Source organism: Choloepus didactylus, chromosome 10 (assembly GCF_015220235.1).
Source record: "Choloepus didactylus isolate mChoDid1 chromosome 10, mChoDid1.pri, whole genome shotgun sequence".
NCBI lineage: Eukaryota > Metazoa > Chordata > Mammalia > Pilosa > Megalonychidae > Choloepus > Choloepus didactylus.
In genome coordinates, this window is record NC_051316.1 from 63,284,476 (window position 1) to 63,299,708 (window position 15,233).

At 36.1% G+C, this 15,233-nt stretch overlaps 1 protein-coding gene across 1 annotated transcript in view; it reads right to left on the reverse strand.

The window, feature by feature from the left end:
- The window catches only part of FREM1 (FRAS1 related extracellular matrix 1), a 49,622-nt gene extending 37,806 nt beyond the window's left edge, over positions 1 to 11,816 (reverse strand). Inside the window, exon 1 of the mRNA XM_037798356.1 lies at positions 11,439 to 11,816. Coding sequence (XP_037654284.1) covers positions 11,439 to 11,737 — 299 coding nt within the window. The 5' untranslated portion in view covers positions 11,738 to 11,816. The remainder of the gene's footprint in view (positions 1 to 11,438) is intronic.
- Positions 11,817 to 15,233: the final 3,417 nt, after the last annotated feature.

The window sequence follows — 15,233 nt, forward strand, 5'->3', positions numbered from 1 at the left end:
ATAGGTAAATGAGTTTGACAGGATGCAGACTTTCCTTGAAAAGCCAGGCTAAGGTTTTTGAGTTATCTATTTATCTAGTTTATAAGATTGCCTAAGAGGAATATATGATGTGATACATAGAAAAAAAATCTATGTAACTGAAATATAACAAGTAAATTTTGACATTTCACATGTGTAGACTTGTAAGGAATGCTCACCTGATTTTTTTCATAGCATTATTTTTACAGTTTGAATAAAACTGTAATTGTAGATAGACTGTTATATAGGTTTCTTAAATTAAAACATTCAGCTCTCCTTTTGTAAAGCTAAACTCCTGATAAATTTATTCAAAGATAATTGGACAATTTCATGGGTTTATACAGTGCCGGATTATAAGACGTTTATGAAATTAGTTATTTATAAAAAAGAAAAATGTTACAGGCTCACCCAGAAAATATGTGTACTCTTCAATGGTTTACTTAATTTAGTCACCTTTAACAGTTTCAAAAGTCAAATTACATGCATTTTCAGGTATAATAATTTTGATTTATTTCTCCAGCAAGCCTTTCATGGAATTATGCCTTAATTCTGTGGTTTTCTTGTTACTATCTCACATTTCCTCCCTAGAACCTATCATCTGACCTAAGATAAAATAAAAAGGATGCTAGGTATCCCCTCAGTGCCTCTAATTTCTCCTTTTTCCACTTTACTCTCCAGGAACATGAATAAATTGGCTCTCATCCCCTCCAGGTTGCTATATAAAAATGTGCTCTCATGGAGAGTTTAAAATCACATATTTATAGTTTAGTATAAATTTAAACCTGAGTATGTGTATTTTTAGTATTAGCATTAATTGTAAGATTCAAGAGTCTGTCCCCCCATTAAAAGTATGTCAAATATCAGCTGAGGGGAGAGACAGGATCAGAACAACAAGGTTAAATGTGAGATTGAGTGAATGCCAGGGGCTCGGTCAGAGGCAGCCATTTTGAGTCTCCATTTTGACTTTCCTTTCTGGAGGCTGAATTGTGGAAATACCTGACAGGGTCCTCAAAGCACTCTCAGGATGGCCGCGTTTCTGCTATGAGTGTGTGACCTCTGTGAGGGCACTGAAGCTGTCTTCTGATCCAGGCTGTCCATCCCAAACTCCTCCCCACATGGCCTCCCTGTCTGATGATCAGATCTGAGCGTTGGAAGCAGGCAGCCTGCCATCAGACAGATGGGAATGAGGGCAAGCAGGCCGGGGACCATAGAAGAGTAAGAAATATGTTTGCTGCAGCCAGTGTTCCCAGCTGAGACACCGAGGCAGCTGTCTGCGCTGACCTAAAGCTAATAAGCCAGTGGTAAAAAGGATGTAATTTCTGAACATGACTGGATCAAATGCATCATTCCACTTTCATGAGTAACAGCGCAAACTACTCATTAGCAGAGAAACATTAGCAGAGAAAGAAAGGGTGAATTGTTGTGGTTGGGTTGTTAGTAATAAAAGTCTAGCAGAGCAAGTGAAACAAGGTCAGGGCCGTTTATTTTTGTAAAAGTTGACCAGATCATCTTCCAAATACTCCCCCACACCTCCTCCCCCCTCAGAAAAACCCTCCAAATATCTTCTCAGGTTTTAAAGCTACAGTGCCATTGCTATAGTGGTATCCATTCCAAGGTGAAGAAGCTGGTTGTATCAAGGTAGCAGCTCCTGTGGCTCCATTTTGTTTAATTTCCTTTATTACATCCCCCTCCATCCCCCTGAGAATAAATGGCAGCCAAGATGACCATCATTCTCACGAAATTTGGGGAATGACTCTCCGATTTGTCTGGGGGTGCCTGCGTGGTCTGATTTCACCATTACCATGGTGCTTTCAAGCTTTCTGCATTTCCTGGCAAAAGAGTTGGCTAAAGAATCTGCCATCTGTCATGGCATTTAAAGATATAAATGGAATCATAAATAGCGCCAGCTCCTCAGGAAAAAAAAAAAAAGTCCAGCCGGCATGTCAGAATGGAGGACATTAGCATGTTCTTTTAGTACCTGGCTGCCAGCAGCTGAAGTCAGCTTGCTAATTGCTCGGTGTCATCTGTCCTAGAACATGCTGCCAAATCCTTCTTCCAGACCAGCAGCACCAAACAATGCAGGCAAAATTTACGATTCACAAAATATTTTTACAGAAGGTAAAATCTGACCATTAAACTCTCCCGTTTAATTAATGCTACCACATCTTACATTAAAAAGGGAAGGGGAGGGGAGGGAAATCTGCCACAGAATTTATCTATTTTACCCAGCCAAATTCCTTGCCAGATTTAACAGCAAGCAACATAAATTTAGGTGATTAGATTGGTTGAATATATTTAATTTTTAAGAAGCACCATGATCACACTTTCATTAAAACAGGCTTTCAGATTTGGTTTAGGGCCACTTGACAAGCAACACAGCGGTCCACAATTGAGTTAGTGAAATGACAAGATTAAAACACAGGTCTTCTGCAGAAGCTAGGCTCTTCCATTATAAATATGTAAAGCTGCTGGCCAAACATCAAAATGATGCTTTGAGGAGCTTCCTTCCTGTAAATGCATATTCTCCACAAATTTTTGGTACAATGAGTTTTAATGGAAATAACTCTCCACTGGAAAAGAGATCTCAGTTCAAATTCAGCTCTGATAATCAGTGATGTGAATTTGAGTGATTTCCTTTGCCTCTTGGAATCTCAGTTTTGTTTTTTTTTCTTTTTCATGCATAAAATGGAAACAACCACATCTCTCTCAAGGTGGTGGGTAATGCATGATGCATTGCAGGTGAACAATAAATACTAGCTTTCCTACATGTAAATGAATGGATTGGACTAAATCAACGTCTGTCAATCTTTGTTGTCAGCCTGTGTGTCTACCTTTACATGTTTCCTAATCTTGAGGCACTCATAGACCACCTTTTTAATTTTTGCCATATTCTGGTACTATTGTTGTTTATTATTTTGCTTCATATCTACTCACTCTTTTACTTAAACAAATGTACTTAACAAAGAAACCTTTTAAATACTAAAAACTAAAAGCCAATTTTAATAGATCATCCTAAATACTATGAAATAAATACAAGAAAACAGTCTTTTAAATTCTAGCTAGATATTGTTGTCCAATGGCTTGGAGCCTGAGAAATTGTCTCTCTTTGTTAAAAAGGAATGTAGTAAAAAATGAAAATAAAAAAGCAGTGTAGCAAATATTGAAGAGCTGTTAAAGAAGTATTAGCATCAGCCTGAGAATTCCTTCTTGAAACAATCAGAAAGATCTAGAGAACTAAAAGGAGAACTAAAAAGAACAGAGATCTAGATTCACTGCTACCTATTGCCTTGTTCCAACCCCAGTCCACATCATCTTGCACCTTTATAACACAGGTAGTATAAATCACACACTTTGGGAAACAGAGACACAAACTTTTGTTAAAAGAAGAATTTGTCAGGAAGCCTAGGGTGCAAAACAAATTAAAAAACAAGCCACGAAGGACTTCTAGTTGACCAAGATGCTCCAGGGTGCAGTCCCCCCCACGGAATCTTTTAGCAACTAGCAAAACCTGGCAAAGCCATCTTCCTCAAAGCTCTGGAAAACTGTTAAAGAGTTACAGTAACTGGGTGGCTGCTGAATCAATAAAAGCAGCTTTAAAAACTGTAGGAGAAGCTCATGATGTCCTTGCTGGCCCCTCCCCTTCCCTACAGCAATGTGGAACTAGTCCACATTACCACTGTGGGTCCCCGGGCTTGGTCTGGAGGCTGCTGAGTAACCCCGATGCACTACTTGGATGCCTGTATATCACTGTCAGTCTATCAGGTGGTGGAATGAATGACTGAGCCAGGGCACTTGTCACTGCTCTCCTTCCCAGAACTTGCTCTGCAGGCAGAAGCAGTGTGCAGACAGCTAAATCAATGTTAGAAACAATTAAGGCAAAGTGACCTGGGGTAAAGGATTAGGTTTTAAAGACACACAATAGAACATGGAAGGGGAGGGTGTTGGGGGCAGGGAGGTCTTTTTCATAGGGAGTAGAGAGAACATTCAGATTCGTGTATATAGGGAATTTCTAAGGCCATGAGCCAGCATAAGATACAGGGTCAGAAAAGACAGAGAGGATCCTGCATTTCACTTTTGCCTTGTGCTGCTCTTCTTGATAGGAGGGCTAAAATCTGAAGGAGAGAACAATAGTGAAAAGCCAATTTGCAAAGGCCATTTTTCGCATTGGTTTGTTTGTTGTTGTTAGCTCCTGTCACTCAAGGAAATCTCTGTTATATCACTAGCTGGAGAAAACTCAGAGATCTGAATCCCAAAATAAATACAGTAAAATAGTAAAACACAGAATGTACAACCAAAAATCACAAGACAAATGAAGAAACAGGAAATGATGACCAAACCAAAGGAATAAGATAAAAATTCAGAAACCATCAACAAAGAAGACTAGCCTTCGGCTATACCAGACAAAAGACTTAAAGAAAAAAAAAAAAAAGATCTTCAATATGCTCAAGGAGATAAAGGAAAACACAGAGAAAGAACTAAGGGATACCAGGACAACAATGAATGAACAGTATGAGAATCTCTATAAAGAGAGAGAAATTTTTAAAGAGAACTAGACAGAAATACTGTATTTGAAGATCACAACTGAAGTGAAAAATTCCTTAGAGGGTTTCAAAAGCATATTGTTGCTAGCAGAAGAAGGAATCAGCAAACTATAAGAAAAGACAATTGAAATGATTAGGGCTCAAAAGCAGAAAGTAAAAAAAAAAATGAAGAAAGGTGACCCATGGGACATATTCAAGTATACCAATATATACATTATGGGTCTCAGAAGGAGAAGAAAGAGAGAAAGGTGAAGAAGGAATATTCAAAGAAATAATGGCACAAAACTTCCTAAATTTCATAAAAGACATGAATATATATGCTTAAGAAGCCCAAGAATCACCACATAGGATAAACTGAAAGAGAACCATGCACAGACAGGTAGGAGTCAAACTGTTGAATGCCAATGACAAGAAAAGAGGTCTGAAACCTGCAAGAGAAAAGCGATGTATTATGCACAAAGGAATCCCAATAAGATTAAGTGCCAATTTCTAATCAGAAAACATGGAGGCAAAAAGGCAATGGGGCAAAATATTTAAAGTGCTGAAAGAAAACAATTGCCATGTGAGAATTTTATATCTGGCAAGACTATCTTTCAAAAATGGGGGATAGATTAAGGCATTGCCATATAAATAAAAGCTGAGGGAGTTTGTCACCACTAGACCTGCCCCACAAACAATAGTAAAGGGAATTCTTCATACTGAAAGGAAAGGACACTGGAGAGCGGATGAAACAGGCATAAAGAAAAAAAGATCTCTGGTAAAGGTAACCATATGTGTAATTATAAGTGCTAGTACAATTGTATCGTAATGTATTTTTTTTGGTAGGTAACTCCACTTTTTGCCTCTTACAGATTCTAAAATGAAAACACATGAAAAGTAATAATAAATCCGTGGTTTTGAACACACAGTGCTAAAGCTATAATTTGTAATAAGTAAGATAAAAAGTGAGGGAACGGAAGGGTATAAGAACAGTGTTTGTGTATTCTATTCATGTTAAGTTGGTACCAAATAAAACATAATTTTTATAGATTGAAGAAGTTAAATTTAAGCTCCATGGTAACCAAAAAGTGTAAGAAAAAGTTATACAAAAGAAATGAGAAGGTACTCAAAATGGTACACTACAAAAAATTTAAATAAATATGAAAGGAGTCATTAATAGAAGAATTGAGGGACAAAAAAGTTATGAGATTCACAAAGGCCAAATAGCAAAATGGCAGAACAAAGTCCAGCATTATCAGTAGTTACTTTAAATTTAAGTGGATTAAACGCTCCTGTCAAAAGTCATATATTGGCAGAATAGATTAAAAAAAAATGACCCAACTATATACTGTTTATAAGAGACTCACCTTAAACTCAAAGAAACAAATAGGTTTTCAGTGAAAAGATGGAAAAAAATGTACCAAGTAAATGGTAACCAAAAGAAAGCTGGGGTAGCTATACTAATATTAGATGAAACAGACTTTAAGTCAAAAGTTTTACAAAAGACAAAGAAGGTCATTCTATACTGATAAAAGCATCAGTTCAATCAGAAGACTTAATAATTATAAATAATATGCACCTAATGGCAAATCCCAAAATATATAAAGCAAATATTAAGAGATTTGAAGGAAGTAATAGACAGTTCTACATTAATAGTAGGAGACATCAATACATCACTTTCAATAATGTACAGAACATCTAGACAGAAGATCAATAAGGAAACAGAAGACTTTAACAACACTATAAATCAACTAGACCTAACAGACGAATACAGAACACTTCACCCAAAAGAAGCAAAAAACACATTCTTCTCTAGTGCACATGGGTCATTCTTCAGGATACACCATATGTTAAGTCACAAAACAAGTCTCAATAAATTAAAAAATAATGAAATCATACAATGTATTTTCTCCAACCACAGTGGAATGAAGCAAGAAATCAATAGTACAGAGAGAACCGGAAAATTCACAAATGTGTGGAAATTATACAACACACTCTTAAACAACCAAAGGGTCAAAGAAGAAATAACAAGGGAAATTAGAAAATATCTTGAGGCAAATGAAAATGAAAATATACGAAAACTTACGGAATGCAGCAAAGGCAATGTAGAGAGGGAAATCTATAATTCTAAATACTTACATCTAAAAAGAAGAAATATCCCAAATGAAAGACCTAAGTTCACCACTGGAGGATCTAGAAAAAGAAGAGCAAACTAAACCCAAAGCAAGCAAAAGGAAGGAAATAAAGATTAGAGCAGAGATAAATGAAATAGAGGATAAAAAACAATTGAAAGAATCAATGAAATTGAAAGTTGGTTCTTTGAAAAGGTCAATAAAACCAACAAACCTTTAGATAGACTGACAAAGAAAAAAAGATAAAGGACACAAATAACTAAAATCAGAAATGAAAGAGGGCACATTACTACCGAATACACAGAAATAAAAAGGATTGTTAAAAGGACACTACAAAGAACTGTACACCAACAAATTAGAATACCTAGAATAAATAAATAAATTCCTAGAAACACATAAACTATGAAAACAAAGTCAAAAAGAAATAGGAGCTCTCAACAGACGAATAACTGGTATAAAGAGACTGATCATTAAAACAAAACAAAACAAAACAAAAAAACCCTCCTCAAAAAGGAAGGTCCAGGACCAGATAGCCTCACTTATAATTTTACCAAGCATTCCAAGAATTAACACTAATTCTACTCAAACTCTTCCAAAAATTGAAGTCCTAACTCATTCTATGAAGCCAGATAAACATACCACAAGAAAAGAAAATTACAAACTAATATCCTTTATGAACATAGATGCAAAAATCCTCAACAAAATACCAGCAAAGTGAATCCAACACATTAAAAGAATTATGCAAAATGATCAAATGAGATTTATCCCAATTTTGCAAGGGTAGTTCAATGTAAGAAAATCAATTAATGTAAATACACAATATTAATAGGAAAAACCCACATGATCATCTCAATTGACACAGAAAGGGCATTGGACAAAATCCAGTACCCCTTCTTGATAAAAGCACTTAGAAAGCTAGGAATAGAAGGAAACTTCCACAACACGTTAAAGGGCTTATGTGAACAACCCACAGCTAACATCATACTCAATGGTGAAAGACTGAAAGCTTTCCCTCTAATCTCAGGAACAAGATAAGGATGCCTACCATTATCACAGTTATTCAACATTGCACTGGAGGTTCTAGCTAGAGCAATTACACATGTAAAAAAAGAAATAAAAGGCATCCAAATTGAAGAGGAAGAAGTAAAAATTCCCTATTTTCAGGTGACATAATCCTATCAATCCTGAAAAATCCACAATAAAACTACTAGAACTAATATATGTATTCAGCAAAGTGGTGGGTTACAAGATCAACATGCAAAAATCAGTACTGTTCCTATACAATTGTAATGAACAACTTGAAGAAGAAATCAAGGAAAAAAAATCCATTTCCAACAGATTTATTTTGAAAAAAGAAATAAACATCTAGGAATAAGTTTAACCAAGGAAAAGGACTTGTACATGGAAAACTACAAAGCATTGCTATAAGAAATCAAAAAAGACATAAATAATTAGAAGGACATTCCATGTTCATGGATTGGAAGACTACATATCATTAAAATCAATTCTACCCAAAGCAATTTGCGGATTCAATGCAATCCCAATCAAAATTCCAATAGCCCTCTTTGCAGAAATGGAAAAGCCAATCATCAAATTTATATGGAAGGGTAAGGGGCCTCAAATAGCCAAAACCATCTTAAAAAGAACAAAGGTGGAGGACTCACGCTTCCCAATTTAAAAACTTATTAGAAAGAGACAGTGATCAAAAAAGTATGATAACAGCTCAAAGACAGACATATGGAATCAAACTGAGAGTTCAGGAATGTACCCTTACACCTACGACCAATTGATTTTTGACAAGGGTGCCAAGTCCATTCAATGGCAATTGAAATATGAATTCAATGAATATGAATGAAATGAAATGAAGAAAATATTTGGAAACCACATATCCAATAAGGTTTTAATATCCAGAATTTATAAAGAAATCCGACAAATCAACAACAAAAAGATAAACAACCCAATTAAAAAATGGGCAAAAGACTTAAATAGTCATTTCTACAAAGAAGATATACAAATGCAAATAAGCACATGAAAAGATGCTCAACATCATTAGCCATTAGGAATATGGAAATCAAAACCAAAATGAGATACCATTTCACACCCACTAAAATGGCTACTATTAAAAAAAAAAGGAAACTAACAAGTGTTGGAAAGAATGTGGAGAAAAGGAACACCCATTCATTGCAGGTGGGAATATAAAATGGTGCAGCCACTGTGGAAGACAGTTTGGTGTTTTCTCAGAAAGTTAAGTATAGAATTACCATATGATTTGGCAATCCCACTTCTAGGTATGTACCTAAAAGAACTGAAAGCAGGAACTCAAACAGATATTTGCACGCAAATGTTCATAGTGGCATTATTCACAACTGTCAAAAAATGGAAGCAAGCCAAGTGTCCATCAACAGATGAATGGATAAACAAAATGTGTATGCATACCTGGAATATTATTTAGTCATAAAAAGAAATGAAGTTCTGATACATATGACAACATGGATGAACTTTGAAGACATCATGTTAAGTGAAATAAGCCAGACACAAAAGGATAAATATTGTATGAGCTCAGTGATATGAAATCATCAGAATAAGGAAATTCATGGAATTAGAAACTAGAATAATTTTCCTGAGGCTGGAGTGGGGGTAGGGAATGGGGAGTTAATGCTTAATTGGGACAGAGTTTCTGTTTGGGGTGATGGAAAACTTTTGGTAATGGATATTGGTGTTGGTAGCACAACATTGTGAATGTAACTAACACAACTGAATTATATATTTGAGTATAGTTAAATGGGGAAATTTTATGTTGTATATATGTTATTAGACTAAAAATTTTTAAATAATCATGGGACGGTACAACACAAATAGGGAGCTCTAATGTAAACTATGGACTACAGTTATTGTATAATTATTATAATATTGTTTCATCAATTGTAACAAAGGTACCACACTAATGAAAAGTGTTAATAATAGGAAAATGTGCATTGGGTAGGGAGTATATGGGAACTCTGTATTTTTTGCATGATTTTTCTGTAAACTTATAACTTCTCTCTTAAAAAAAAGCATGAGAATAAAATGAAAGCAAAGCTCTTTCAGTAAATTGGTGTGAAGGCCCCATAGCCACTCCAATTCAGCTCCTTCAATCTCTGTCCCCCAGAGGCCCTTAAGGGCTTGCGTGAATTCTTAATTCCTCAGAACATATTCCTCTTCTGAAGTGTGGGCTGGACCCACAGTGACTGCTAGTCCTGACTGTGCATCAGAATTGCCTGCAGAGCTTTTTAACAAAAACATAGATTTCTGGGCCCAAGACTGGACTTACCAAAGTCATCTTTCTGGGATGAGACTCAAGAATTTCTATTTTTATAAATCTCCCAGGGAATTCTAATGAGGCATTTCAATAGATGGGATTTAGAAACTCCTAGAATAAATGATTCCTCAAATGTCATCTACAATGACTTTCTATGGATATAAATTAGGAAATTTTTATGGTATCACTAATCCTTACATGTTGAGATTTTGTTTCTCATTCTCAGTTCATCACTACCATCTAATTGATACCTAACTTTTGTTTACATGACATCCTTGCACATTCATACATTGGCTTCTCCAGCAGGGTAACTGATTTCTTCCAAACAGTCATTAATGTCTGCGGCGTAGACTCCCATGGGCACTGACGGGGAAAGCAGGAACGGAGAGAAATAAGCAGTTCCAGAAAAGGGTGTGAAATTAAAAGCCCTGAAACTGATATACATATTTTAAGTTTAAAAGCACCCAGTCTCCATTAGCAAACAGGAAAGTAGAAACAGTTGTTTCTCCTTTCTGTGACTTCTTTCCTCCTTCAAGATTATGCTTGGTGTTGTAAAGATTGGAAGGAAAAAGGGGGCCAAGAAAAGAATAAAATAGTAATAATAATAAAAGCTAATACTTAGAGCTTCCTATGTATGTTGTATTGTGACATGGTGAAAATTTTACTGGGGGCCAGAAGCCCTGGGTGTATGGCAGATGAAGCGATGCTCTCAGGACCTGTCTCATAATTTGTAAAACTCAGGGGATGGATTACGTAGCCTGGTTCCCCCAAATGCTAGTCCAAGATTCCCTGGTTCGCACCCAGGCCAGGCCGTCTGTATTTCTATCAAGGACCTCCATACTTAGCCAGCTATGAGAACTGCTAGATTTTAGATCCTCTAGAATTTCTCTTGCTTTATGTGACTTGAAACAGATTTTAGTATTTTATGAATGTAGACTTTCATTAAGGTTGTATCTCTGCCTTTTCAACAGATTGCTATTTGTTTCAATGATTTATTTGATACAGAATCCTTTTAACAGGTGCACAGCCCCCCAAATTATGGCATTGTTTCTATAGGGGAATATGACCCACTTTATGACAACAGGATTTATGATACAGTTACTGGAGCACATTAAAAGGCAGTATATGCATATGCCAATTGCTTACCAGTAAACACCTTTTCCTCATATTAAAAAAACATACTCAGAAAAAGAGGTGAATTACTTTTCTATGTTACTCCTTAGCTGGGACTCGCAGCTCTTAAGAGTTCTCTTTATAGAACAACTTGCATTTGGATCTGCTCATGCCTTTATTATTCTAAAACAGGCCCTGATTTCTAGTCTTGCTGTTGCCATCTGAATCATGTGTCTTCACCCTTCCAAATCAGGCAGTAGAAGAACACAGATATACCACAACTGTAAATGAGTCCCCCTCCCATCCGCCAAGTACTAGTTCAGGGAAGAGATTCTGGAAAGTGTCCACGGGGCTCACCTGAAGGTGTCACTGGAGACAGCTGCCTTGCTCTTATGTACATAACAGACCATCTGTCCTGCTATGTCCATTTGGCTGAAGCTCGTAATGGGGACACCAGGATAGCGGGTATATTCGATCTGGCCATATCGCGGCGGGGAGGAGATGACATAGAGCAGTTCCTCGGGCTTGTCTGTTCCATCCACGGCAAGGAGAGTGGTGGTCGTTAAGAAACCTCTGTTACCTTTAGACACCACCAATGGTTTTGCAAGGATGATGATATCACCTGCAAGACAGAAGAGGTTCTGATCATGAACCATATGAAAAAATATAATGCCAAAGTTACAGGTAAAAGACAAAGGCCAAACAGCAAAAATCAAAACCAATATTTTTTTTGGTGTTTAATGTTATGTTTCCCCTCCTGTTAGAACTTAAAAATGGAAAACTTATGTGCTTCAGTAATTTAAAATAAACACATTTGCAAGACAGTTGAGAGTCCCTATTTATATACTGTTTCACACTTTCTGGATAGCATTTTTTTTTTATTCTAACACCATTAATCACAAAAAGTAACCATTTATCTGACATTTAGCAAGTAAAATAAATTTCAGTTTGCATGTATTCTAGTTCGCACAACATCAGTGCAAAAGCCATTGTACTTTACTATGTTAAAAAGTCCACAGTAAAACTGTGATCACCCATGTGAGGAAATGAAACCTTACAAGGTTTAATGATGGATTAAGCACACATCATTTTACTAAACAAAGAGCCTAACCTAGCAAATGAAATTTAGGAATAGAAAGAGTTTTTATTAAACTGATTTAGCAGTGTTTTATATAGTTACCATTAATAGAAGAATCATGGTCAAAAGACACAAACAGTATTTCATAGAAGAGGAAACACAATGTGGTCGATAAAGATAAAAGATGCTTGATCTCATTAATAATCATGGGCATGCAAATCAAAACCACCATAAGTTGCCATTTCATACCCCTTTGATTGGTAAAACTGTAGACGCCTGACAGTAAACAGGTGTTAAAGAAGATGTGGATCAGTAAAGAGAATGCTGTATGTGATCCTGCTGGGAGCACATATTGGTTAACAATTTGGCACTGTTTTGTAAAGAGGTGAATATTCATATATGCTCTGACCAGCAATTCCAACCCAGCTGTGTACTGGAGAGAAACCCAGGAACTTGCACACAGCAGACATAATCCCAGAATGATCATAGCAGCACTGTTTGTAATTGAAAAATTGGAAACAACCTTAAAGCCTTTTCCAAAGGTGAATGCAAAACAATGTGGCCTATTTACACAACTGCGTTTTATGCAGTAGCAAAATGAATGAATTATAGCTACATGCAACAATACAGACACAGCTTATTAACAGTATTAGTGGCATAAGCAAGTCCCAGAAACTATCAACAAAAGTAAGAAAGTAATAAACACAAAATTCAGAAGAGTGGTTATAGAATAGGAAGAGCACATAAGTAGATGTCCATTATTGTTACTATTCCAGTCCTTGAATCGTGTGACAGTTTCAAACGTGTTCATTATATTATTTTAAAAAGAATGTATGAATGAGTATATGAATGGGTGAAGTAGAAGTGGGTCACATATGGACCAATAATGCAGTGTTTCACAAATTAAGTATTATAATCCAATTTTGCTCACCTAAAGTCCCTTAATATTGATCATAACAAAAACACAGAGCTTCTACTTTGTGCCAGGCATAGGGCTAGAGGTTCTTACATCTTCACAGCAATCATGTGATGTAGGATATTATCATATTCCCCAAGTTAAAAATGGGGAAACTAAGGTGTAGAAATGCTAACTAACAGTTGGCAGTTCCTCAGAAAGCAGAGTATAGAAATACCATATGACCCAGCAGTCCCACTACTAGGTATATATCCAAAAGAAATGAAAGCAGGGACTTGAACAGGTGTTTGCACACTGATGTTCACAGTGGTTTTATTTACAATTGCCAAAAGATGAGAGCAACCCAAGTGTCCATCAACCAATGAATGGATAAATAAAATGCAGTATATACATACAAATGTAATATTATTCAGCAATAAAAAGGAATGAAGTTCTGATAGTGTGACCACCTGGATGAACCTTGAAGGCATCGTGTTGAATAAAATAAACCAGACACAAAAGGACAAATATAGCATTATCTCACTGATTTGAAACAATTAGAATAAGCAAACCCATAGAGTCAGTATCTAAAATATAGTTTACCAGGGGATGGGCTGGGGATAGAGAATGGGAAATTAAGGCTTACAATGTACAGTGTTCCTATTTGTAATGATGGAAATGTTTAGGTAACGGTTGGTGATGGTAGCACAACTTTGTGAATGCAATTAACAGTACAGAAAAATATATATGAATGTGATTAAAAGGGGAAATGTTAGATTGTATATATGGTAACAAAATAAAAACAGAAAAGACAAAACAAAACCATGGAACTACACTATACAAACATGAACCGTAAGTTAACCCGTGGACTTTAGTTAATAGCACAATTACAAAAATGTGCTAAAAAGAAAGACCAAAAACCTCTAACTTGTTCATTGATACACAATTAATAAAAAGTGGAGCTAGAATTTGTACTCAAGCCCTCTGAAATGAAAGCAGAGGATTGTAAACACTATATTATTTTGCTTCTTCTCTTACAAATTGACATTAAAATAATGAATATCCAAAAAGGAAAATGTGTGAAGTAAATGCTGAGTCACTTCTACATTTAAAAAATAATTAATAAAATTTTGAAAAGATATTCAGTCTAAAGAGGAAACAAAAATGCAAATAAAACATCAAGGAGGTAACATTTTCTGCCACTAGTTCTCAAGGAGGGGACATTTGACAAAGCCAAGACATTTTTGGTTGTCATAACTGGGGTTGGCTACTGCCTTCCAGTGGGTAGAGGCCAGGGATGCTACAAAATATACTATAATGCACAAGAAACACATCATAACCAAGAATTATCCATTCTGAAATGTCAATAATGCCAAAATTGAAAAACTCTGCTTTAAATGATCATATTGGTCTTTTGGGCACACCATGCTTCTTACTCAACATGCTATCTAACTTAAGTACTACAAAGAATCAAAGGCCATCCTAATTTGAAATCAAAGCCCGAGCCTGAGATGCTGCAGATGGAAACAAGATGAAAACATTAAGGAAGTAAGAAGAATGAACAAGGCTGGGGAAACAAACAAAAAAAAGCATCAGAAGAGGTTCCACCGGGAACAGAAAATGGGAATAAAGGGAGTAAGAACAACAGGCTCTTGCTTCATTCCAACTTTTCGGCACTGTAAGGGCAGAGTATGGGTTAGGGTCAACAGCAGATGATATCCTTCTAAACTGCTCTCAAAAATCTCCATGTTTTGCCACACTGCATATCAGAAGGCACAGCATAATTGGAAGACCTAATGTTATTTATAATAGTCCCTAAAATGGAAATCACCCAAATGCTCAATATTAGGGTAATGATTAAGTCTAACTATTCTGTGCAGTTTTATGTAGAGATAAATAGTTATGACCACAAAATTATGGGGCAACCTGAGAAAACTGAGGTTAAGCAAAAAAATAAATAACTGAAAGGATGCAACACTGTACCTACATAAGATATCACTATGTAAGAGAAACAAAGAGAAGAGATTCTGAACTTTGGAAAATGTTAATAGATTAATGCATCTAATTAGCGTAGGTTTTCACAGATCCTTTTAGAAAATACTCACATGTCAGTTGTGGCAGAGACTGGCTCATTTCCTTTCCTTCCTGGGTGCACACCTAGAGTTTCAATTGCCCTGTC